The 24,385-nt window shown below is 41.8% G+C and overlaps 2 protein-coding genes across 3 annotated transcripts; one reads left to right on the top strand and one right to left on the bottom strand.

Annotated features, from left to right (window-relative positions):
• Positions 1-6,427: 6,427 nt before the first annotated feature.
• On the bottom strand, positions 6,428-12,826 carry LOC122282821 (homeobox-leucine zipper protein HDG5). 2 transcript variants are annotated; one of them, XM_043094860.1, is made up of 12 exons: positions 12,618-12,826; positions 11,927-12,131; positions 11,653-11,819; positions 11,401-11,518; positions 10,729-10,920; positions 9,835-10,317; positions 9,513-9,614; positions 9,126-9,341; positions 8,753-8,921; positions 8,214-8,482; positions 7,963-8,058; positions 6,428-7,577 (listed from the first exon to the last, which is right to left on the bottom strand). In XM_043094860.1, exons 2-12 carry the CDS (start codon positions 12,068-12,070, stop codon positions 7,089-7,091), a joined length of 2,445 nt encoding a protein of 814 aa, XP_042950794.1. In that variant the 5' UTR covers positions 12,071-12,131; positions 12,618-12,826; the 3' UTR covers positions 6,428-7,088. The 2 variants fall into 2 exon arrangements, with proteins under 2 accessions (XP_042950794.1, XP_042950793.1); XM_043094859.1 differs by having other exon boundaries at positions 11,927-12,126.
• Positions 12,827-13,894: 1,068 nt separating this feature from the next.
• On the top strand, positions 13,895-14,476 carry LOC122282384. Its single transcript, XM_043094339.1, has one exon. The coding sequence runs from the start codon at positions 13,895-13,897 to the stop codon at positions 14,474-14,476; it is 582 nt and encodes a 193-aa protein (XP_042950273.1).
• Positions 14,477-24,385: the final 9,909 nt, after the last annotated feature.

The following is a 24,385-nucleotide window of genomic DNA, read 5'->3' as shown; positions in this document are numbered from 1 at the left end:
CTCAGCAAGAATCAGTCACCAGAGTCAGAGGAGGAACGAGATTACATGAGTAAGGTTCCTTATGCCTCAGCCATTGGTTCACTTATGTATGCTATGGTTTGTACAAGACCGGATATTGCCCATGCAGTGGGAGTTGTGAGTAGATACATGAGTAACCCAGGAAAGCAACATTGGGAAGCAGTGAAGTGGATTTTGAGGTACCTAAAGGGTTCCTCAGAAACCTGTTTATGTTTCTCTGGAGAGAGCTTGGAGGTGCAGGGCTATGTTGATGCTGATTTAGCTGGAGATATTGACAGCAGAAAGAGTACCACGGGCTTTGTTTATACGCTTGGTGGTACTGCAGTGTCATGGGGTTCTAATTTACAGAAAACAGTTTCTTTGTCTACAACAGAAGCTGAGTATATTGCAGTGTCAGAGGCTGCAAAGGAGATGGTATGGCTACAAGGCTTCTTGGAAGAATTGGGTAAGAAGAATCAGAAAGGCACTCTCCACAGTGATAGTCAGAGTGCCATATTCCTTGCCAAGAATCCAGCATTCCATTCCAGGACCAAACACATTCAGATCAGGTATCACTTCATACGGTCATTGTTAGATGACGGACAGTTGTTACTTGAAAAGATATGTGGAAGCAAGAACCCTGCTGATATGTTGACAAAGGGTGTTACGCTTGAGAAACTGAAGTTGTGCGCAACTTCAGTTGGTCTTCTAGAATGAAGACAGGAGCAGTGAGTTGCAGAGGTGGAGGATATCATGTTTGAGGAAGACGGAGATACAGCGAGTGTACCAGTCTCCAAGTGGGAGAATTGTTGAGTGCTGTGGAGTCTGGTCCACACCGCTCGAGCGGAGGCATTGGCCGCTCGAGCGAAGTCAGGCAGAGTCGAACGCTCGATGTTGGCTCGACAGTGAGCTCGAGCAGGAGGAGTTCGCTCGAGCGGAGGCATTGGCCGCTCGAGCGAAATCAGGCAGAGTCGAACGCTCGACGTCAGCTCGACAGTGGGCTCGAGCGGGATGCGGAAGGGAAGTTCGCTCGACGCGCGCTCGACACGCCGCTCGAGCGAACATGCATTTTAGGGATTCCGCCGTTTGAACTATATATATGATTTTTGCCTCTTTTGTCTGTAAGAGAGCAGCTACGAAAACACTGTGGATGAACAGTGTTGTGACCCATCTTGTAGTGTGATTCCTCAATAATAAAAATCCTCTGCAGCTCCCGTGGACGTAGGCAATTTGCCGAACCACGTACATCTTGTGTCGTGTGTGATTGCGTGTGTGATCGTTTTCTCATTCGGTGTTATTTTTTCAATTCATTGTCATCGTTTTACACAACAGAACAAAACGTTCTTACGATAGAATAAGAATTTGCGCCATTCCTGGTTTCTCCATTTTGATAAATTACAGGAAATTAAGACTCTACCGCGATGGTTCCTATTATGGTGGGATCAATTTGGACCAGAATCTCTCATTCTTCCTCCACCTCTCCAGGAGAGTCTTCAGGCTTTCACATTACAGAACGATTGTCCACCTTCATTATCACACTGTTCACCACTTCTCATTTTCTTTCTTAAAACTAAATTAAATTGGATCATGAAGTGGGAATATGTCATCAAACCTCATCCTTCTCTCAAAAATATTATGTTCTTGGCCCGCCAAGTCTCTGTAAAATGGTGGGAAAAGTATAATTATGATCATGTTGTAAAAATGTTCTCAAAAATTATGAAGGCTCCTGAGGTTCTTGTTCAGAGAAGCAGATTCCAAGCTCAATTAGCAACAATTACCAATAAAAAAGACTTGAAAAAATTAGCAGAAGCAATGTCACAAGTATCAGACAGCGATGAAGAAGAAGACCATCAAGTCAGATTATCTCCAGCACAGCAGACAACATCATCGCCACTACAGCAGGCCTCTCCATCCCAACAGGCCTCTCATTCTCATGACAACTCACCATATTATCCCTCACAGATGATGGATTCTCAAGATCCGTATGAATTGGAACTGGCAAATTATGACCCTCAGATTATGTAATTCCAAAAGATTATCGTCCTTTTCTTCCATTATCAGAACACTGTTTAAGATGCTCGTCACTGTTCAAGATGCCCGTCAGTCAAGAATCATCCAGCTGTCTAGTTACTGTTTAGCCGCCCATGTTTAATAAATGTAGCCGCCTATTTACTGTGTATGAGTCACTGTACATGTCAGTAATATTATTGTAAGGTACTGTTTTGGAGTCTATAAATAGGCAGTTTGTAAGTGAGGAAAGGCATTCAGAATTTCTCATCTGAAGCCAATCCTAGTCCCTTTCTTTCGTCACTCTCAAAACTTCTCTCTTGTAAACTCCTTTCCATGTCTCCTGCCTTTCAAACTTTTGAGAATTAATCTCCTTGTAAGTATTATGTTTTCAATAAAGTTGAGTTTATCTTATTTTGATCTTTACTTTTATTCATGCCTTTATTTTCTGCACTTCATTTATTTGTTTATTATTATTTATTCTATTATCTGTTAATATATCTATTATATTAGCTATTATATATATACTATATATATCCTGGTATACGTAGTTGGTATCTATATAGTATATAATACGTATATAATATACGTATATAATATAGTATATACTATAATACTATATACTATATAATATAACACTATATAGTATATAGTATACACTATATACACGTATAACAGTATATAGTATACGCTATATACACTATTAACACTATATACTATATAATATATGTATATTATACGTATATAATATTATACATTATATAATATATAATATATATTATATAACATTATATAATAGGTATTATATAATGTTAATATATAGGTAATATAATATATATTATAATAATATATTATATAATATATATAATATAATATATAGTGTAAAAATGTTCGAATGTTATAACTAAAATGTTCGGACATTTTGATTGACGTCCGAACTTATACGTTATACGTTCGCATGTTAACACAACGTCCGAACGTACAAGTTAGACGTTCGCACGTATGATTTTTAAGTCCGAACGTAATCTACATAACATTCACATGTGCAGTTAACGTCCGAACGTTAATTAATTAACGTTCGAACGTTAACTGTATATAAGGCCAGGCACGACGGTTTCCAGGCCATAACTTGTACGAAACCGGTTATAAAACTCAAACTCTCTCTTCCTCTCCGCCACGCACGCCGCCGCAACCGTCACTAAAAGGTAATATGCCCTCTCCCTCTTCTATTTCCTTGCTTTTAATCAGTGGGTTTCAAAAATTCGAAACCCACCGTAGGCCGGTTATAAAATTTGCATTTCCGGCCACCATTCGCAGTAAATTGATAAAATAGGACTGTAGAAACATTCCCCACTGTATATAAATGCTTATTTTGGTTGTTTGTGGCTTCGAAACATGCATTTCGAAGCTTTCGGTAATGGCTGAGTCGACTCAGCGATTCCGTGTCGTAAAGTTCGGACGTCACGACACAACGTCTGGACGTGTGACCTTTGGTATTCTTTACGTTCGCACGTTATATTGTAACGTGCGAACGTATTATTTTTACGTGCGAACGTTTTTATCCAACGCTTTAACAAAACGTTGGATAAAACGTTCGAACGTAAACCGTTGCTCTTCTTCGGCTAGTAAGAATGTCCGAACGTATGACGGTTCAAATTCATTACATCCGAATGTTTAGATAATACGCTCGGACGTAATGAACTCATTCGCACGTTTTTATCGAACGTTTGAATAAAACGTTCGATAAAAACGTCTGAACGTATCATCTTTGTAAATTCGCACCTATTTTAACGTGCGAACGTACTTTCAATAACGTTCGAACGTTTCCTATTAAAATATTTTTATATTGTTTCTTTTAAGTATTATTATTTTATATATTGAAAAAGTGAAATTATTTAAAAGTTTTACTGGCAAAATTATGTAAATTTATAAGGATGATATTTTAATTTTCTGTATAATCCATATATGTCATAATACGTATGTATCTGTGATTATAATCATTTTTTTTAAATGTTATAACTTATATATTTTTTTAATTTTCAGGATATGGCTCAGTATATGACGGCAAGGAAGCGAGGGAGGGATGGAGGCAATCCGGACATTGCTCGACTGGGGGCACGAACTGTTATGGGGGAACGAGAAATCCTCATTAATGAGTTTGATGAGCTCAGCTGGGATCAGAAGACGCTGAGAGACGTCTTCGTCACTAGAGGTTGGGGCCCCATATGCACATTGAGGGGAAAGATTTACCTCACAATGGTTCGAGAGTTTTACATTGGGATGGTCACCATGCCTAACGATGCATCATCCCATACTCTCAATGTACGCGGTGTACAGTTTCAGTTCTCGGCGGATGTTCTCGCCGACTTACTCCAGATTCCGCGTATACTACCTGAGTTGACAGCTGCTCAGGCTGGTGACATAGCAGCTGCATTTTCCCTGGGCATATTCGAGGCAGATCCAGCCGCTTCTGCTTCATCTTCGGGCTCTGTTAAGTTTATGCCCAGTCATGAAGAAGATCGACCCGAGGGCGATCCTATTGCTGCTGAGGTTGGTGACGATGAGCGGGACCAGGATTTCTACATCCTCACTGGCACGCACCGCACAAAGCTCGATAGGCCGAACTCCTTTAGCCAGAATCAGCTGCTGCCTTTGTTTTGCATGTTACACATTTTTGTTGCAACAAATGTAGACCCGGTGGCACATAAGAGCACATTCAGTCGGGCTCGTGCACAGTTCCTGATTGGCTTGGCACGTGGTGAGCCCATTGACTTGCCCCTTGTTATATTTGAGCGAATCCGTTACGAGGCCAGTATCGTTACCACGGATAATCTCCCGTATGGAGTTATCATCAGCCGCTTATTACTAGCCCGAGGAGTGCCACTCCAGGCGGAGGAGATGGTGATAAACCAGATGAGCCCTATCGACATAACCACACACCGCCGGAGCATTAGACAGGGGAGAGGCTCAGCTCGGCGTCAGTCTGGTCCTACGCCAGATCTTGTTCCCCCGACTGAGTCTGGGGCCGATGTTGCTCGCCCGTCGGCGAGTACTAGTCAGCAGCCAGGAGTTACATCTGCTGAGGATGTGCGACCTGCTTGGGTTGATACAATGATGACAGATATGAAGGCGCATATAGACCGACAGATCGATAGACAGATTGCACATATAGATCAGGCTGTCGCACATCTTGCACATCATGTAGATGTGCTAAACAATAAGGTTGAGACATTGACTGAGGAGTTTCGATCTTTTGTAAACCAGCAGTTCTGAAAGTGATTTGTAAAAATTTATCATTCGAACGTTTTTTATTTTCGACATATGTAATGGACACAAATATTTAATATATGTATTGTGTAGCTTAATTTCTACTCTTAATTTTTTTTTTAATATAACGTTACTCAACCTTACTATTAAAAAAATATATATTATGGTTAATTTATGTAATTTAACATATAACGTTCGAACTTTATCACATTAACGTTCGAACATTGGCGCTAATATATTAACGTTCGCACGTAATTAGTTAAAACGTTCGAACGTTCGCGCTAATTTTTTTACGTTCGCACGTAAATATACATAACATTCAAACGTTACTGTGACATGCGAACGTATTATGTGAAACGTCCAAACGTTTTGAAATTCTTGCCCAACATGTAGTGACAGTTCTCACAAACCGTCACAGTAAATACGTTTTAGTCACAGTTTGGAAACCGTCACTATTTATAATCTGTCACTAAAAGCCATATTTGTTGTAGTAAGTGGCAGAAGCAAGTGCAACTCTCCTAGCTACAAGACTGGCAGACTCATCTCATTACTCTCGGGTCATCTTTGAAGGAGACTCTCAACAAGTAATTACAGCAGTTGAAGACGCTTCATCTTCACCAAATTGGCAAATCAATCCTATCATAAGTGATATCCAACACTTCTTCATTCTTCATGAACAGTGGACAATAGCCAAAATATATTGAACTGCAAATCGATGTGCGCACTCTGGTAGCGCAATAGGCAGCAACCAATCAAGTTTTTGGAAGCATACCATTAGATAGTTCTTTTCGTTACTTTCTTTTTGATCCTCCTTGATCTATGTACCAATGTAACTTCCTTTATATCTAATATAACAAGCTTGATTAGGAAAAAAAAAAAAAAAAAAAGGACCAATAAAACTGGATAGGAAAGAAAATAATTTTGGCAAGTTGCAGCACTCCTTCTGCATAAGATAATTAACAAAACAGGTCCAACTCTTTGTCGTTGCCACAATCCACATTTGCCTAACCAGCAAAAAGCCATGAAATCATGCACGTACGTACGAAGAAGCAGAAAAACTATATCAAGTAGGGAGTTATTTATCAATTCGAACACTTACGAGCTAGGTAGCTGGAGAGAGAGAGAGAGAGAGAGGGGGGGTTATAAAAGTTCTGGATAAGCACTTAAAACGGTAATGTTCAGAATAGCATTGAATTCATCAAAAACAAAAAAAGGCCGACAGATAAGCTAGTAGAAGTCAATACCCGAACCACCACCCTTGCTGGCTGGTGAGGCCCATCTTTTCTTCTTTATCTTTTAATAAAAATAAAGAAAAACAAAAGCCTTACCAAAAAGCAGTGGTCAGATCTGGTGCGCTCTTGACTCCCCCTTTGGCCTTCTCTCACCCACACACGCTCTCTTCCACACTACCATCTTTAATTAATGCATACCACTGCCACGTACTGATATTTCACATAACTAACCCCACCCTCACCCCCTCCCCTTCGTCCTACCACTTGACAAAAGCAACACCTACCACTGTCATATACTTACCACTTCCCTTATTTACCAAAATACTACGTAAATCCCTACTCCTTTCTTATTTGACGTCGATCCTCTATCCCTTGCTTGCTTTCCCATGCTAAATTACCCAGAATTCCCCACTCTTAATTACTCCCCAATCTTCATCTGTAAAACAAAGAGATGGATGCATGGTAACAGCCGGCTGGATATCCTGCAGCTCTTTCTTCTCAGAGACTAACCCGAGTCCCGCTCCTCACTAGGACGGAAAAGTGGGAGGAAATTCTGCGTAATTTCTACATTGTGCACCTCCTAAGCTATAAATGCTTGGGTGGTGCACTAGTGGGTTCAGTGCAAGAGCCTAGAGCACTAGCATTATCAGGGCAGCTGGTTTTGCTGGTGGTGCTACCGAGAGCAGCAGTAATCTGGTGCACCGCGTTACACAAGTGGTTGTTGACGGAAGTAACGCTTGAGAGGTTGAGCTTTGCCGATGGAATTGTGCTTACAACATCTTGGACTACAACTGTGAGGAGACAGCCTGAGGAAATAGGCGAATTTCCCTCTTCGGATGATGGGATATTTGGGCTGCCATCGCCAGAAGTATTAGTTGTTAATTCGCCACTGGATCCAACTGGAACGATGACAAACCCTATGGGTAGGAGGGGAATGCAGCAGGGGTCCTCGCCGCTCATAGCGAGCTGAATGGAGTCAACGTCGATGGTGGTGTACACAACGAGGCTCCCGGAATCGTCGGTGCAACTCTCTTGGAGCATTAGCTCTACATGCTGGGATGAGTTGCTGGCCACCTGCACGCATGCATGCAAATAGTGAACGGAATCTTCTAATTAAGTTTATACTAGGAAGGTTTTTAGAAAGTGTCTATAAATAATCTATTTTAGGTATAAACATGCATCCACAATGAATTGAAAATCCTCTGATGATCATCTGAAAGCACACAGAAGTTTGGAAGAAGTGATATTGAATTCAGCCTTGATGTGATGTTTGAAACATTTGGAATTCATTTTTTAGGGAATGCAATGACTGATTAGGCAACGCCAAACAGGGTATTTAGTGGGCTCAAGCTCGACCAGAGCTTTGCTTGTCAAACTCGATCGAGCTTGTCACACCTGGCCTACTAATTTAGGGCTAGACTCTGAAAGAAACACTAATCACAGTTAAAATTTTCCTTACGTTGATGCGAAGAAGAGAGACGCAATTTCCTGGATGAGAGCCGTTTGCTATATGAGCCACCTCATGCAAGGAATTCCCATTGGAGAGAACATCCAGCTGTACAATATATATAGTCAATAAATCATCTTCTTAAACTGGCCAGTTTGAAGATTGGGATATGCGCACATAAAGAGTGAGGATTAAATAGAAGATTAAAAGGTTGGAAAAAAAAAAAAAATAGGAGTGATGAAAGGGTTGCAATCAGTCTAAACCTGAGATCTACGGCGTTCATCTCTCAGGAGATCAAAGACATGATTATGAGGGTACGGCAGCCATGTAGAGGATACAGCACAGAGTATTAGCCCGTTTGGCTGTCCAGGCTCTGTGATTTTCCTCGTAGCAATTCTAACAGTGTCATCAGGGGAATCTGATAGAGCCGTCCAAATCAACCCACTAGAAGTGCTGATGTTGACGCAGAATGTTCTTACCATTCTTTGAGCCAGCTTCATCAAGTTCTTTCGTGCTTCCGGAGAAGGTATCACTGTGGATGGCAGCATGAACAAGGTTAAATAAGATAATGAGGTCACATCATGTCAACCTTATAAAACAAGTAATTTTATTAACCTGTACGAACATATTTTTCAATTGCATTGATAATTTTTGTTAGTTTTGATGTATTAACGAATGCAACTGTACATTCAACGACTCGCATGCATAATTAATATATGTTATATTTTTATGCCCTTATTTTTAGATAACACGTGCACTCAGAGACACGTGACAAATAAAGAGGAAAAAGAGTTATAAGGACCTCCAAGGTCGGAGACATTTCCCGCCATCAGGCTTGCTACTCTTTCACATTGTCTCTGCAAGACAGCTAACCATCGCTGTGCTCCAAACGCCATCCCACTATAGACGAAGTCGCTAAAAAATTGATGTACCGGTTTCTCCTCTACCTCTGCATGTTCTATCCATGTAACCTGCATATGAAACCATACAATACAGTCACGGAATTTGTTCGACACATTGGAAAACCAATAACAAGATAAAAATATACGCACATACATATTGACTTAGTTTTCATTATGCATGATTGCTAGCTCTTAGTAATATTATTTAAGAAATATTCCCGAGAAATTACGTATATCTTGTAATTAACCTAGATTTCGAAAAGTAGAACACACCCTTGAGTAGCCATTTGGCATATCTTGAATTAGGCAACCAGAGGGCCTTCTCTTGTATCTGGGAAAAGAAGGCTGAAGGTTATCATGAAAGCTATCAATTGGAAAATCAACAATTGCCCATGTCCCAGCTTCCTCGGCATTCTGTTGGCAATAACGAAGGAAATGACCCTCGCGAGTGGGTACCAAAGGAGAGAGAACTTGCAATTCCGCATACATCTGCCCAAACATTAATCAAGTAGCTAGCTAGTAAACATATAGATGAGAAATTACTGTGCAATAACAAAAATAAGCGGGCGTCATATATATAGATCGAATTTTACAATTCTACATAGATTCAAATAACAAAGTGCAAGAACAAATGGTACATAGAAATTAAAAAGTTACTACCAGTTGAAGAGAGCCACTTGCATGACCAGGATCTCCTGATGATAGAACTTGAACAGTTTTTGCTCTTGAAACAATTGAAGGAAACAATTCCATCCAATTATTCTGAAACCCAAAGGGCGGGAAATAAGTTCCAAATTGATCAGATTGAAGTATACTAAATAAGAATACATCCAAATTATGAATATTTTTGGCTAAGGTAACAAATTATAATACTTCAGTACCAAATTATGAATTACTATTATTTGGCCTAAAAGTATCACTATGAAAAAAAAGATGGACATGCTTCAGAAAAGGAAATTGTTAAACAAGGTAGGGGACTTACAGCATCAAGGAAGGCATCGACCAAGGTGATGCTATTCATTATAACAACGGCACTATCACGGCTGGCTTCTGTCCTGAGCTCATTCGAGTGGTGCTTCAGGTTCAAGGGCCATGGAAACATCCTTGCATGCTCCTCAAGATTAAGCACTTCTCTTCCATTTTCGTTGTTACGGATCCAAAGGGGTTCAGTTCCTCGGCACATCTTCACAAGTTCATCCATGGATGAAACGGCAAGCTCCAATGCAATTGGCTTTTCCTCTTCCAATAATAGACCGGCTTCAGGGAAGTGATAAGCTGTTTCCGGAGGCATTAACATGGGCACAGGAATCATGTCTGTGCATGAACCCATAAGGTCTTGGAAATGCCTCGAATACATATTCATATCTAAATCCAATGAAGGGGGCGGCATAAATGTAGCAGCTGCTTGCATTGCTTCTATTGGCCGGCCAGCATATTGTGAAGCGAGACAACAAACACGTTCTAGCTGTAAAACATCCCAATATTTATAATCATCATCAGTAGTACGTACCCCTTAAATATTTCTGCTCCGACTCAATTGAAACTTGCAGTATTAATGAAAACCGCATAAAAACAAAATTTATACAACTTCTAGGAGCACATGACAAATAAGTGCTTATCTCTATATATATACAGCATGTGAAAGGAACGATTACCTCATAAAAATTTAAAGATTATGAAAAGTTATTTGGTCATATTTTTAAGTGAGCCTTAAATGATAAAAACACAGTTTGTAAATTATCTTCAACGGGGATGCTTGTTTTGAAGATGTTTAATCGATATGGTCGAGTTTGAAAAACAGAAGCAACAAAAAAAAAAAAGTACTTTTTTTTCCTTCATTAATTGCTCCTAACGAACAACCATCATATATATATACCTCTTCTCTGAGCCGGGAGTTTTCAAGGCGAATTTGCTGTTCGTCCAAGCCCATCTCCCCACCTATCATACATGGACCTCCACAGTTAGGGCACACAACATTACTTAGCGCCCTTTGTAGCCGGAAATTCTCCTGCCTTAGAGTCTCATTCTCCACTTTAAGGATCGCATTATCCGTCCTGTCTTGCTGTGCCTATCAAATTATAACACAAAGTTTTAAATAATACACACCTTGCAAACAATATTTAGCACTTCCATCAAACTTATGAACACACACTAAAACCTAGCTAGAATGAAAAATAATTTTGTTGTAACCCTAAACGGCATAGCATTCATGATTCTCGAGCACTCTTTGGGAAGCACGTGTATATTGTTGTACCGGCGTGTTTAATTGCGCACATCAATGAAATATAGGCCGTACGTACACAAATTAAAACTATATATAAGCAAAAAGTGACCCAACTAAGTAATTAATGAGATCCAGCTTCCTTATTTAGATGTTTAGGGCTTCAAATATTTGATGTGGCCGGATCTAATCAACGCGCTTCCTTGAGAAAGGTGCTAGCTCTAGCCTCTAGAGCCAAGGGTTGGTTGGCACTTGCTAGGGTTACCATTGAAAATAAAATCTTTAAATGGATTTGCGAACTGCCAGCAGTATTCTGATGATCACTACCTTCATCTGAGTTCGCCGGTTTTGGAACCAGAACTTGACTTGGCGAGGTTTGAGGCCAAGTTCTTGGCTGAGTTTCATCCTCTGCTTGTCATCTGGGTGTGGACATTCCTTAAACAAACTGTAGAAGAAACAGTTATGGCGTGAAATGCAGAGAGGAGGGTTTGATCTATGAAATATTTTGTGCAAATTACTATATATATAATATTAATATTATATATATAGAAAACAAGAGGGAGAGAGATCAGAGCGTACGCTTCCATTTCTTGGATCTGGCGAGCGGTGTGCCTGTGGTAGCGTTTGATCTTCTTGGGAAGCTGTTCACTCTCGTGCTCGTTCCCTGACTTTTCTTCAACTTGTTCACTCCCAGACCCACTCTCCATCTGATCATCCTTTCCGCTCAGAAGCCCGTTTTCTTCTTTCTGCAAGAAACTTGCACCAAATTCACCATGTATTGATCCCATGGCATACCCTTCTTGGACAAGAAGGGAAATGAAAAAAAAAGAAAGATATATAATGAAGAACTTACAGCAATCATGGGAGGGAAAGTCTGGAAAGGCATGCCAGGTATGAAGTTGAAGCTAGGGTTTTGGATCGGCGGAGACGAGAAGAGTGATTCTGAGGAAACTACATTACCTGCCATGGTTGGCATTACTTGGCAATCCCCATACATTGTTCTTCACTAGCTTCGAAGCTATATGTAACAGACTTTATCCACTTGAACCTGGCCTGTGCTTTTACCCCACGAAAACACAAGATTTTTCAAGATCAGAATTTAAGGGAGGAATTACACCTGGAGTTCTAGTCAAGTATTACAAAGAGGAAAATAGGCTCAGAATGGAAAACCCTGATGCAAATATTAACATGCAGTACTCCATGATGAACATCACTCTAGCAAAACTCCACAAAACATGACCAAGGCGTTTGTGATAGCTCCGGTTCATTTTGTAATAGAGAAAAGATGGAAACGGAAGGGATAATGCATGTTCCAAAATTGGCGAAGAGAGAGAGGAAGAGAGATTGTAGCACTCTTAAAACCAATAACATTACCTCTAGATCACAAATGTATTAATACAAAACCAAATTCAAGGTTACATTATTTTCAAAAACCACCATGTATAGAGGAACAAAAAACAGTGTACAAAAGCTAAACGAAATTTAAAACATTAATCAGTGAAGAAGAAGATGAAGAAGAAGAAGAAGACCAAGAAGAAGAGTACTTGAGAGTAAATTAATTCTGATACACCCTCAACCACAACCACCTGTGTCGGTGTTCTTCTTCTTCTTCTTTTTTTCCTTTTTTTAAAACTTACAAACTTCGGAATAAGGAAAGAGAGAAAGGGAGAAAAATCTCTCCAGCTTTGCCTCTTGATCGATCTCCCTGCAGACCCCCCCAAAAACACACTTTCTCTCACAGTTCCTTTTTTTTTTTTGACTTTTCTTCTCCCGGCTCTTTGTCTCTCTCTCTCTCTAGAATTTCCATCTCTGCAATGCCATAAATTTGGTAATTTATTGATTTACTGTAGCGTGGTAAATGCATATTGACAGAAACGGACCGAACCCCACTTACTTAGTGGGACTGTTTCTTCAACACGTGGCAGTTTATCTATGGAAAGGCAAGCGTTTCTGTCAGCCACCCCAAAGTCAAACCATCTCTCCTTCTAATTCGAACCCCACCCCACGGATCAAAAACAACCCCTGCGAAAACACTACACGCGAGGTTTTAACTCGTTCGTGCGCTTCTCTCTCTCATTTTTCGCGTGAAAATATTATACATATATATGTGTATAGTTCTTCGAATAAACTTACTTCTAATTAATAATTTGTATACAACTATATAATAAAATAGTATTATTTTAAATTTTACTTTAATTTTTTGAAGAGACCATCCCAACCGAAGGGCCTTGGAGCGTATAAGAAGACCTATAGTACAATAAAAACCAAGAAGCTCAGAGGATGGGCCCAAGGGCCATAGAGGGATAGTCAATGAGAGTTTGAATAGAGATATGCATGGCACCACCTTTGACGGAAGAATAAAAACAGCAAGAAGTTATGGGATTATTCAAAATCCTAAGCAGCGATCCGTTCCGATAAATCCTGAATGAGATAAGCACAGCAAACAAGCTTATATATACAGGTAATCTTTGATAATGAAAAAATGACTCGAATACAATCACATATTAACTGACTTAAGCATCAGAGTGTTTGCAAGAAGAGCCCATCAAGTTTCATTCACGAAGATCGACCACATAGTGAAAGATTGGAAGTGAGACACGTCCATAACATTTGGCGCCATCTGTGAGTCACGTCCAAGGACCCGGTAGATCACTTGGAAAACTTTAAAACTCATATCACGCTCCACGGTTTCCAATGAGAGATTGCGTGTCGAACTTTTCCTTTGACCCTGAAAGGAACAGCTAGGGGGTGGTTTGAGACCCTCAAACCAAAGTCAATAGACAGCTTTGAAGAACTGACAAAGCAATTCTTAACCCAGTTCATGCCTAGTAGAAGACAACGGCGCCCAGCTGCCTACTTGTCAACAGTTAAGCAAAAGGAGGATGAGAATTTAAAGACCTACTTGGCCCGTTTCAATAGAGAATGCTTAACAACGAATGACCAAGATGAGAAGATCACTCTGGCCACCCTTTTAGAAGGGATATGGCCGCGTAGTCCTTTTATGGCAGAATTGGCCTGGAGGACTCCTTCCGCCCTCAGGGAGTTCATAGACAGGGTGGACAATTTTGTTAATACAGAAGATACTCTGCAAGCTTTGGTGGACCCCTATAAAGAAGATACCCAGGTTAAGCGGAGAAACAGGCGGGTTGATAAGAAGGGTAATCCAAGTAGGCGAGAAAGAGCGAGGGAAAGGCGGTTAGATCGCAACCTCAGACTGTTGCACAATAATCTGGGTGTACAGGAAGGAGAGAGAGAAAGGGAAAGCCATCGTCCTATCAAAACGAGCAGTCGGTACTGTAAGTATCATCAGACAAGCTCGCACTGGACTGAGGACTGCACGACCATGAGAAAGAGAGTTGCGGAGTTAGCAGGAACTGGCGAGTTGGAGCGAATGGTTGCATAACAGTCAAAACCAAAAAGGCGTCAGGAGAGTAAAAAACAACCAAGGCGGAGTTTCAGTCCATAAAGAAGGTGCCACGTTAATGACAGCCAGGACAGGAGGGCGAGGTTGCCCCCAAAAGGCGATCGGAGTAGGGCGCCCATAGGAGAAATAAAGATTATAGCAGGAGGTTTTGCTAGATGTGGAATTTCCACATCCAGCTGAAAGGCTTATGCACAGAAGGCAAGATATGAAGAAGTATTTGTGACGGATAGAGCACACAAACAACCAAAACTTAGCAATGAGCAAATGGTGATATCCTTTGAAGAGGCGGATAGAGAAGGAATCCTGTATCCGCATGACAATGCTCTAGTAATAACCCTCGTAATAGCCAATTATACAACCAGGCGGGTACTAGTGGACAATGAGAGCTCGACTGATATACTGTTCTGGGAAGCGTTTGTCAAAATGGGGATTGATGTTGGCAAATTGAGGCTCTCATCTACACCATTAAAGGGTTTCTCAAGGGATACTATCCAGCCCGTAGGGGCAATCACACTTCCAATAACTGCAGGAACGGGGACGTGGATAGCAACCACTATGACCGATTTTTTAGTGGTAAAAGCTCCTTCCTCTTACAATGCTATATTGGGAAGACCAACGCTCAACTATTTGAGGGCAGTAACATCCACGTACCATCTCAAGATGAAGTTCCCAACCGATGGAGGCATGGGAGAGGCGAGCAGGCCCTAGCTTGAGAATGCTATGTGCAAGAACTAAGGAAAATAAAGAAGGAAGTCCGCGTTGTGGCAGGACAAGATGAGGCCATGCCGCCCCTCCCGCCACCTGTAGCGGTAACTTACAAGAGAGATATAGAAGTCAGGGATGACCGGGGTCAGCAACATGCAGAAGTCAACGAACCTCTGGAGCTTGTGACATTATACACTGATCTCCTTGGGACTACTACTCGCATTGGGACACAAGTCCCACTAGCAGATAGAGAAGCCCTGATATAGTTGTTGATAGAACACAGGAATGCCTTCGCATGGAGCCATGAAGAGATACCCAGTATAGACAATGAGGTCATTGAGCATTGCTTAGGCGTAGACCCAACACACAAGACAGTGCGACAGAAGAGGAGATCGTTTAGCGTAGAAAAGTATGCCGCCATTAATGAAAATGTTGAAAGGTTGCTCGCAGCTGGCTTCATCAGGGAAGCCCACTACCCGGAGTGGTTATCCAATATTGTCATGATGAAAAAGACGAATGGGAAGTGGAGAATGTGCATAGACTTCATAGATTTAAACAAAGCTTGCCCAAAAGATAGCTTCCCCTTACTACGCATCGACATCATTGTAGATGCTACAGCGGGGCATCATATGTTGTTTCATGGACGCATATTCGGGTTACAACTAGATACAGATGAATGTGACAGACGAAGAAAAGACATCTTTCATCACAGACTGAGGGCTATATTGCTACCAAGTCATGCCTTTTGGACTGAATAATGCAGGGGCAACCTACTAAAGGCTGGTAAACTGGATGTTCAAGGAGTAGATTGGGAAATCTATGGAGGTATACATAGATGACCTACTGGTAAAGAGCAAAGAGCCATCCCAACACTTTGTAGATTTGTGAACGGTGTTTGGAGTCTTACGCCATTACAAAATGAGGCTGAACCCAGTGAAATGTGCTTTCAGAGCCAGTGGGGGAAATTCTTGGGCTTCATCGTGTCTGAAATAGGAATTAAAACTTCTCCAGATAAGATAGAGGCCATAATCACTATGAAACCACTAAAAAATCTGAATGAAACTCAACAACTGGTGGAGAGAGTGGCCGACATGGGAAGGTTCATAGCCAGGTCAATAGACAAGTTCCTGTGCTTTTTCCAAGTATTGCGGAAGGTACATCCTTGGAATGAGCAGTGCGACGAAGCATTCGAGAGATTAAAACAATATCTGGCCAATCTGCCCCTTTTGAAGCTACTAGATAAGGGAGACGTACTCTATGCATATCTAGCAGTCTCCCTGCACGCTGTATCTACCGTCCTCGTAAAGGAAGAAGAAGTCGTACAATATCCAGTATATTATGTGAGTCGAGCACTCAGAGGAGTAGAAGCAAGGTATCCTTGAATTGAGTTATTAGCATTTGCCTTGGCAGTGGCGACTAGAAAACTTTTTCCTTATTTTCAAGCCCACACAGTAAGGGTACTGACGGAGGCTCCATTGGCGAAAATTCTGAAGAAGCGCAAGGAGGTTGATAGGTTGGTCAATCGAGCTGATTGAGTGTGATGTAGAGTATGAGCCGAGAAAAGCAATTAAAGGACAAGCAATGGTGAATTTTGTAGCAGAATTATCAGACTTTCCCCAGGAAGAAGCAATAGCACCGTCAGGGAAGCTGTGGGTATTGTTTATAGAAGGCCAAGAGTGATATTACATGGCCATACTGGTGTTCAAAGTAACGAACAACGAAGCTGAATATGAAGCACTTATAGCAGGGTTATCCATGGCCGCCCGAACAGAGGCAACTGAAGTGGATGCCAGGTCAGATTCACAAGTGGTAGTAAATCAGGTTTTGGGCTTGTACGCTACAAAGGGCAAAAAGTTAAAGAAGTACCTGGCATGAGTTTGTGAAATACGCAATCTCTTCTCATATTTCGATATAACTCAAATACCAAGAGCGGACAATGAGGTTGCAGACAGGTTGGCACGAGCAGTAACGACAGGGGAGGAAGTATCCCTACCATGACAAGTCAAGAGAAGGGTCATCGAGGTCCCAACTATTAGTATAGAGGTTGGAGTCCTGGGATCAAGCACCCCAGATTGGGTAGATAGGGTAGTGGAGTACTTGAAAGAAGGAAAAATGCCAGAAGCAAAAGAAGAGGCGAGAAAGATAAAGAAAAGGGCAGCAAGATTCCTACTCGTCGATGGAATCCTTTATAAAAGGGGCTTCTTTGTTCCTTTACTGCAATGCATCTCCGCAAAAGAAGCACATTATGTCCTAGCTGAGATACACGAAGAGATATGTAGAAATTATAGTGGGGGAAGAATCTTAGTTAGGAAAGCGATCCGGGTAGGATATTACTAGCCTAATGTTCTAAGGGATGCACGGGAGTTCACCAAGAAATGTACGAAATGACAGACTTACGCACCCGTACCACATGCCCCTCCGGAGGAGTTAATATCGGTGACAGCACCATGGCCTTTCTCCCAATGGGGGGTAGACTTGGTGGGACCCTTTTTTTTCAGGAAAATGTGGTGTTAAATTCAAGATAGTTGTTGTCGATTATTTTACAAAGTGGGCAGAAGCAGAGCTATTAGCAACAATCACGGGTAAAGCCGTGACAAAATTCTTGTGGAAAAATGTCGTTTGTAGGTTCGGAATTCCCCAGAGTATTATAATCGACAATGGGTGCCAATTCAGCTCAGATCACTAAAGAGAATGGTATGCTGAGTTAAGGATTAAGGCAAAGTACTCCTCCCCAGGCCACCCTCAAGTAAATGGTCAAGCTGAGGCGACAAACAAGACATCATTCTCAATCCTTAAGAAAAAGGTCACGGAGAAGAAAGGAGATTGGGTTGACGAGCTGCCAGGGGTACTCTGGGTGTACAGAACTACAGCAAAAAATTCGACAGGGGAATCCCCATTTTAGCGTAGGGATGTGAGGCGGTTATACCAGTGGAAGTAGGGCTGGCAACCTACAGAACGAGCCATTTTTCATGTGCCCGGAATAACAAAAAGATATAAGAATACCTTGACGTACTCGAAGAAGAAAGAGAGATAGCTGAGGCTCGGATGTTGCAAGAAAAAAGGAAAGCCGCGCAGTACTTCAACAAAAAAGTAAGGTCCAGGGCCTTTAAAGTGGCCGACCTGGTTTTGAAGAAAAGCGGGGTGACTACCCAAGGCAATGGAAAAATGGAACCCCGATGGGAAGGTCCTTATTTAGTAATAGCCAACAACCGGCCTGGATCGTACCGGTTGAAAGACAGCGAGGGTAAGGAACCACCGCACCCATGAAACGCAGAGCACTTAAAGAAATTTTATCAATAACTTTCGTATTATTTGTTGGTTTAAGCATTCATTTTCTTTATTTTTGTTTGATGTTTGCGTTATCACTATTTATGAATAAATTTCGTTTTGATTCATTGAGAATTCTGTACAAGAGAAAAAATTCCCAGAGGTGTATATAGATTCTGTGAAAAAAGGGCGCGTAGGTCCTTAGACCACTCCTAAACACCAAAGACAAGCCTTAGCAGCTTGTGGTGCCATGAAAAAAGGATGCATAGGTCCTCAGACCACGCCAACTCTAAACACCAAAGACAAGCCTTAGCAGCTTGTGGTGCTATGAAAAAATGGCGCGTAAGTCCTCAGACCACGCTGACCCTCAACATCAATGACAAGCCTTAGCAGATTGTGGTGCCATAAAAAAAGGGCGAGAAAGGTCAGGGACCACTCAACCCTAAACACCAAATACAAGCTTTAGCAGCTTGTGGTGCCATGAAAAAAGGGCGCATAGGTCCTCAGACCACGCCAACCCTAAAACACTAAAGGCCAGCTTTAGTAGCTTGTGGTGCCATGAAAAAGATAAGAATTAAAAGAACACATAGCCAAAGCATCCAACAGAGCAAATCAAAGTCCACTGTTACAAATGCACAAAATATAGAAATACGAAAAAAAAGCAAAAAATTCCACAGTCAAATATACAAAGGGCAAAAATAGTCAAGGGGCATCCTCAGGCGGGAAGGCTCGGGGCACGTTTATAAAAGCATCAGGCATCTCTTCTCGCCCAAACTCATCAACCGTGCGGTGGAAAATTTCATCAGGATAGAACAATTCCCGATCGAGAATCCTATGGTTGTTGGCAGGATCAATCAAGAGATGGTTTCTCAGCCTCAAAATGCCGCGAACATGCCTTTAAGCAAAAGCATCATCCCTTGTAGCAGGGACGTGGGCCAACTGGGCGCGAAGCCATGCGACCTCCTCCTGAGCAGCAGTTAGCTCCCCCACCTTCTTAGATAGAGTCGACTAGTAGACACCAAGAGCCGAGTTTGCCTCCCGAAGCCTCTCCTCGAAGGACCTGCAGCTATCTTGAGAATGGGCCAGGTCTCCACAAAGAGAGGATAGTGCCTTGTCGCAGGCAGCAAGCTCGAATCTCGGCGAGAGCTCTTAGACTTAAGCTTCTCCTGAGCCTCTAAAAGTTGCAACCTGGCTGAGTCCCTCTCAAAGCAGAGAATGGACAAGGAGAAATCGTCTTTAGCCTTGGCCGCACTTGCTAGGTGAGCAGCCTCGCGCAGCTACAGGAGTTTGGCCTCGCGCATCTCGAGGCCAACTCAGATTGCTCTAATAGGATCTTCAACTCATCCCTCTCCTTGGCAGCTGTTGAAGAATCACCACTGCTAGCATCCCCCTTCACGATCTCGCCAGGGTCTGGGAGGGGTGCCTCCTAGGCCTTATGGACGAAGCCATCGTCCTCCCCGATAAATCAACCAAGCACAAAGGGGGTAGAGGAGGTGGTGGTTGAGCCAAGTCGGACTCACGAAGACTGGTGTCTTTCCTTAAGAAATTCACCCACTCCTCCTCAAGGAAGGAGTCAGTATCCCTACCAAAAGAGAAGGCATGGGTAGGAGGAAGAGAGAGTCCAGGTCCGCTACCAATTGTCGAAGGGGTTTTTCCCCCAGAGATGGTGTCCGGCAAGCTTTCTGAGGAAGTTGGGCGTGAACCAACCTTGCCGCCCACTTCTACCGGGCATGGAGGAACACTCTTTGTTACACCTTCCACCCCATCTGAAGGTGAGGCGTTCGGTGTCTCCATGTAGCCACTTATTGTTTTGGCCGCCTCAACATGAGCAACGGTAGAAGAAGGGGGCGAGCAAGCTCCTGCCGTGATGACTAAGTCAAGATTAAGGGCCGCGACCACTTTGGCACCTAGCTCGACCTAACTCACCTGCCCCTCTAGCACAGGAAAATCAAACGCAGGGGCAGGAGTTATGGCAAGCTCTTGTGTCCTAGGCATGACCTGGAGGGAGGTGGCAAGGCTGAAAAGGACCAAGCCGAAAAGCGACGGGGACGACAAAGGTGAGGAAGGCTTAGTGGTATCGGGCGGGGTAGAACCTTGGCTGTGGCTTTCTCCTGAGGATACGGCAAGAACCTCCGATTGGGGCGACAGAGGCTCAATGGTAGCCAACTGCGTAGACGCCTGAGAATGGGTGTCCTCCTGCCACACCAGGGCCTGGATGCCCCCTGAGGATGCCAGGGTCTCCTGTTGAAGAGAAAAAGGCAAAGAGGGATCACTAGAGCAAGTTTTCTTTCAGCGACCGCCAGCCCCATTCTTCTTTTTGCTTCTATTTTCCCTCTTTTTGATGGCCTCCTCCTTCTCACCATCGCTCTTCTTCTTGCTTCTTTTTTCCCTCCTTTCGGCGGCCTCCTCCTTCTCCCCCTCTTCCAAACGTATCTTCCTCTTAGAAGGCTTAGACCTCGCAGTTTTCTCAGTAGGCTTCACCAAGGGAGGAGGAATGGTGGCTGAAATCATGAAATCACGCCCTTGAAAAAAAGACCGGTTGGGAGACTTCAAGAATCGATCAATATGGGCAGAGGTCAGCAAGTGGTCCGTCCAAAGCACATCTAGATTAGCTTTGTCCCAAGAATGAACTATCTCGATTCGAGTCAGTTCACGATGTGACAGAGGCTCCATTTTAAGCCACATATTCTTTTCGTTGAGAAGAGGGCGCCAGATTGATTTGACTGGGAAATCATGGAAAACGTCTTTCGTGCCAGGGTATTCCCAACCTTGATCGGAGATTTAAAAAAAAAAAAAAAAGAATTTGGCGGTCCATGCCTTAGCATTGGAGTGGCGAGTCTCAAACTAGGCCAATGTTTGCCCATCGTCTTTCTTATGGAAGCTAAGAATATTGCCTTTGGAAGCTCCCCTCAAGTTATAAAATGTCAAAAATTCCCGACTAGTCAGGTCAGGATAAGGGTCCCCAAGAAGTTTCACAAACATACGGAATACAATACAAGCGTAGAGGTATGCCCTCAGTGCGAAATGATGTAATTGAGCAGGAGCAATGTTGAGAAGATCCAAAAGGTCGCGGAGAGGGCGGCAGAAAGGGAAACAGTAATAACCACTTTAGTAGCAAAGCCCTTATCATCACAACATCCGGATTCAGGAACGCTCAAGATAACGGTTTCTGGAATACGAAAGTCTTCCCGAATCTTGGGGAAATGTATCTCTCGGATGGCCGAGTGCCATCGGTATCCAGCAAAAACCGTGCCTTCAAGAATCTCGAAGGGGTTTTCAGAAACCTCGCCTTCATTAGCAAGATAAGCAAAGAGCAAAGATAGGAATGAAAGGGCAGAAAGTATAATAGATGAAAGAATGAAAGAATGGAAGACAATGAAAAAGTAAGGTATTTGAAGAATGGAGAAATGCGAAGCACCAACGGACAAAAATGATTAAGGTAACCCAACACTAAAGAAGAAGACCAACCGACGCAAGAAAGCTCTCTTCCTTCTCTGCCACAGCAGCGGGAAGTGATGGGGAGTCCTTGATTCTTTAAAACAATCATCATAAAATCTTTATGGGGGAAAGGAAATAGTATAAAGTGGCAAGGAAAGAGGGTGTGATGGGCCAGAAGACACTGAAAAGCTGTGGGTCGTTTGGGCTTGTGACCATGTCTATATACTTCTCGAGCACCCAGGCCCATATGATCACACCCAGCATTTTCACAACAAGAAATTTGATCAAAAGTGAATTACATCCGCCAAAAGACAAATAGAATTGGCAGGATCACTGGAGGGATCATCCCGACCGAAGGGCCTTTGAGCATATAAGAAGGTCTATAGTACAATAAAAACCAAGAAGCCCAGAGGATGGGCCTAGGGCCATGGAGGGATAGTCAAGGAGAGTTTGAAAAGAGATATGCATGGCACCACCTTTAACGGAAGGATAAAAACAGCAAGAAATTATAGGATTATTCAAAATCATAAGCAGTGATCTGTTCCGATAAATCCTAAATGAGATAAGCACAGCAAACAAGCCTATATATACAGGTGATCTTTGATAACGAAAAAAGGACCCAAATACAATCACCTCTTAACTGACTTAAACATTGAAGTGTTTGCAGGAGGAGCCCACTCAAGTTTCATTCACGAAGATCGGCCGCATAGTGGAAAATTGGAAGTGAGACACGACCCTAACACTTTTTTTTTTTTTTTGATGTGTTTAAATATAATAAAAAAATATTATTATATTTAAAGTTATGTATAAATTGTGAATGAGTTGTTGGTGTATCATTAACTATAATTCTTATATCTTCGAGTTATAGCTAGGGTCGGAGGAAAAAGAAGAAGTTATAGCTAGGGTTCTACTGAGGCGGTAAATTAGTCACCGGAAGCTAAGTTAGGGATAGGGTAATTGTGGTAAGTATGTCAATACATTTATCTCTTGCCTTTTAATTTACTAATGTGTTCTCTTATGTGCTTAAATGGATGATGAGCAAGTGGCACAATCTAGACCCTTGAAGCTGTTAATACTGAGTTGCTTGATCATGTGGGAAGTCCGTGACTGCATCTGAAGGATCAGGTGCTGAGCTGCTGGATTGCTACACGTGTTAGCATATGTTGTAATATATATATATATATATATATATATATATATAAATATATAGCCATACGTTGTAAACCCTAATTCATTCATTCTTTTGTACACTTTGACTGTTTTGAGAGACAGAGTGAGAGAGAGAACAAAGAGGGGGCAATATTAGGGTTTGTAGAGTTTTCTGAGAGAGAAGAAATCTATGCGATTTTTTATTGTTTGAGAGAGGGCTTTTGCAACTTTAAGGTGTATTGAGGCTTCTCTGTGAATTATTGATCATCAATAAAATCTTTGAGGCTATTTCTATAGTGGACATAGACCATTAGAGTCGAACCACGTATATCAGTTGTGTTCTTTCCTTTATTTCTTTTACAATTCTTATTTCTCGATAGTTGTTATATATATTCTTGTTGATTCGTGTTCTATTTTTGTTCTTTCTTGTTCTTTATTTGTAATCTGGATATTATTTATGAAACTGTTGGTTTTTTGGTTGGAGTTGATATCAAATCGAAATCCTTGAGTTTTTGTTTTATCAATAAACAGAAAGTTTTATAACAGTAATCTTGGCGTAAGTGAGAGATAAAGAGAGAAAAATCAAAGAAAGTGGGGGCAGCGGGGGACAAACATCAAGAGATTGCAGGTCATGGAAATTAGGTCAAAGGATTGTGGCTGTCCTTTTGCGTACAGAAAATCTAATTAGTAACATGCATATATATTATATTTATGGAAAGGTCATAGGATCATTGTTTTTGAACAGTTGTCAGATGATGATCATTTTCATGCATCTTGTGAAATCTGAATATTTGTTAGTGAGCATGCATGCGTACGTAGGGATTAATTTACAAATCGTTATGGCTTTCATGATCAATAGATCATATTTAAATATTGGTTACTCGTCCATCTATGCATGTATGGGAATATATTGCGGAAATTAGAAAAGAATTAGAGAATGTGGTTATAGTTCAACAATTCATATATATATATATATATGATACCATGAGACTTGACTTCTCCAATAATATGCATGTGAAGTTCCAATGACTTCCTTTTTAGCTTATTATCAAAATCTTCATTATAAATAGATTGAGATTTGATTGCTTTTCCCTTCCAACAAACAGCTTATTAGATCTTCTGCCTTGCATGCATGATCAAGATGTTCTTTTTAGAAAATTTTTGTTGGGGGGTTCTTCGTCGAGGCCTTAAGCACATGTATAGGCCTAGGCAACCTAGGTAAACCCCGAACCAGAGAGGTCCTTCAAGTCCAGAGAAAGGGAAATAGAGAACGCTTGAGTCCTTGCTATGCCGCCCTACCCCAAAGTAGTAAGATCGGCAAATGGCCCT

Source organism: Carya illinoinensis, chromosome 11 (genome assembly GCF_018687715.1).
Source record: "Carya illinoinensis cultivar Pawnee chromosome 11, C.illinoinensisPawnee_v1, whole genome shotgun sequence".
NCBI classification, from domain to species: Eukaryota; Viridiplantae; Streptophyta; class Magnoliopsida; order Fagales; family Juglandaceae; genus Carya; species Carya illinoinensis.
Note: the sequence above shows the minus strand (reverse complement) of the source record. Positions and strands in the feature narration are given on the sequence as shown.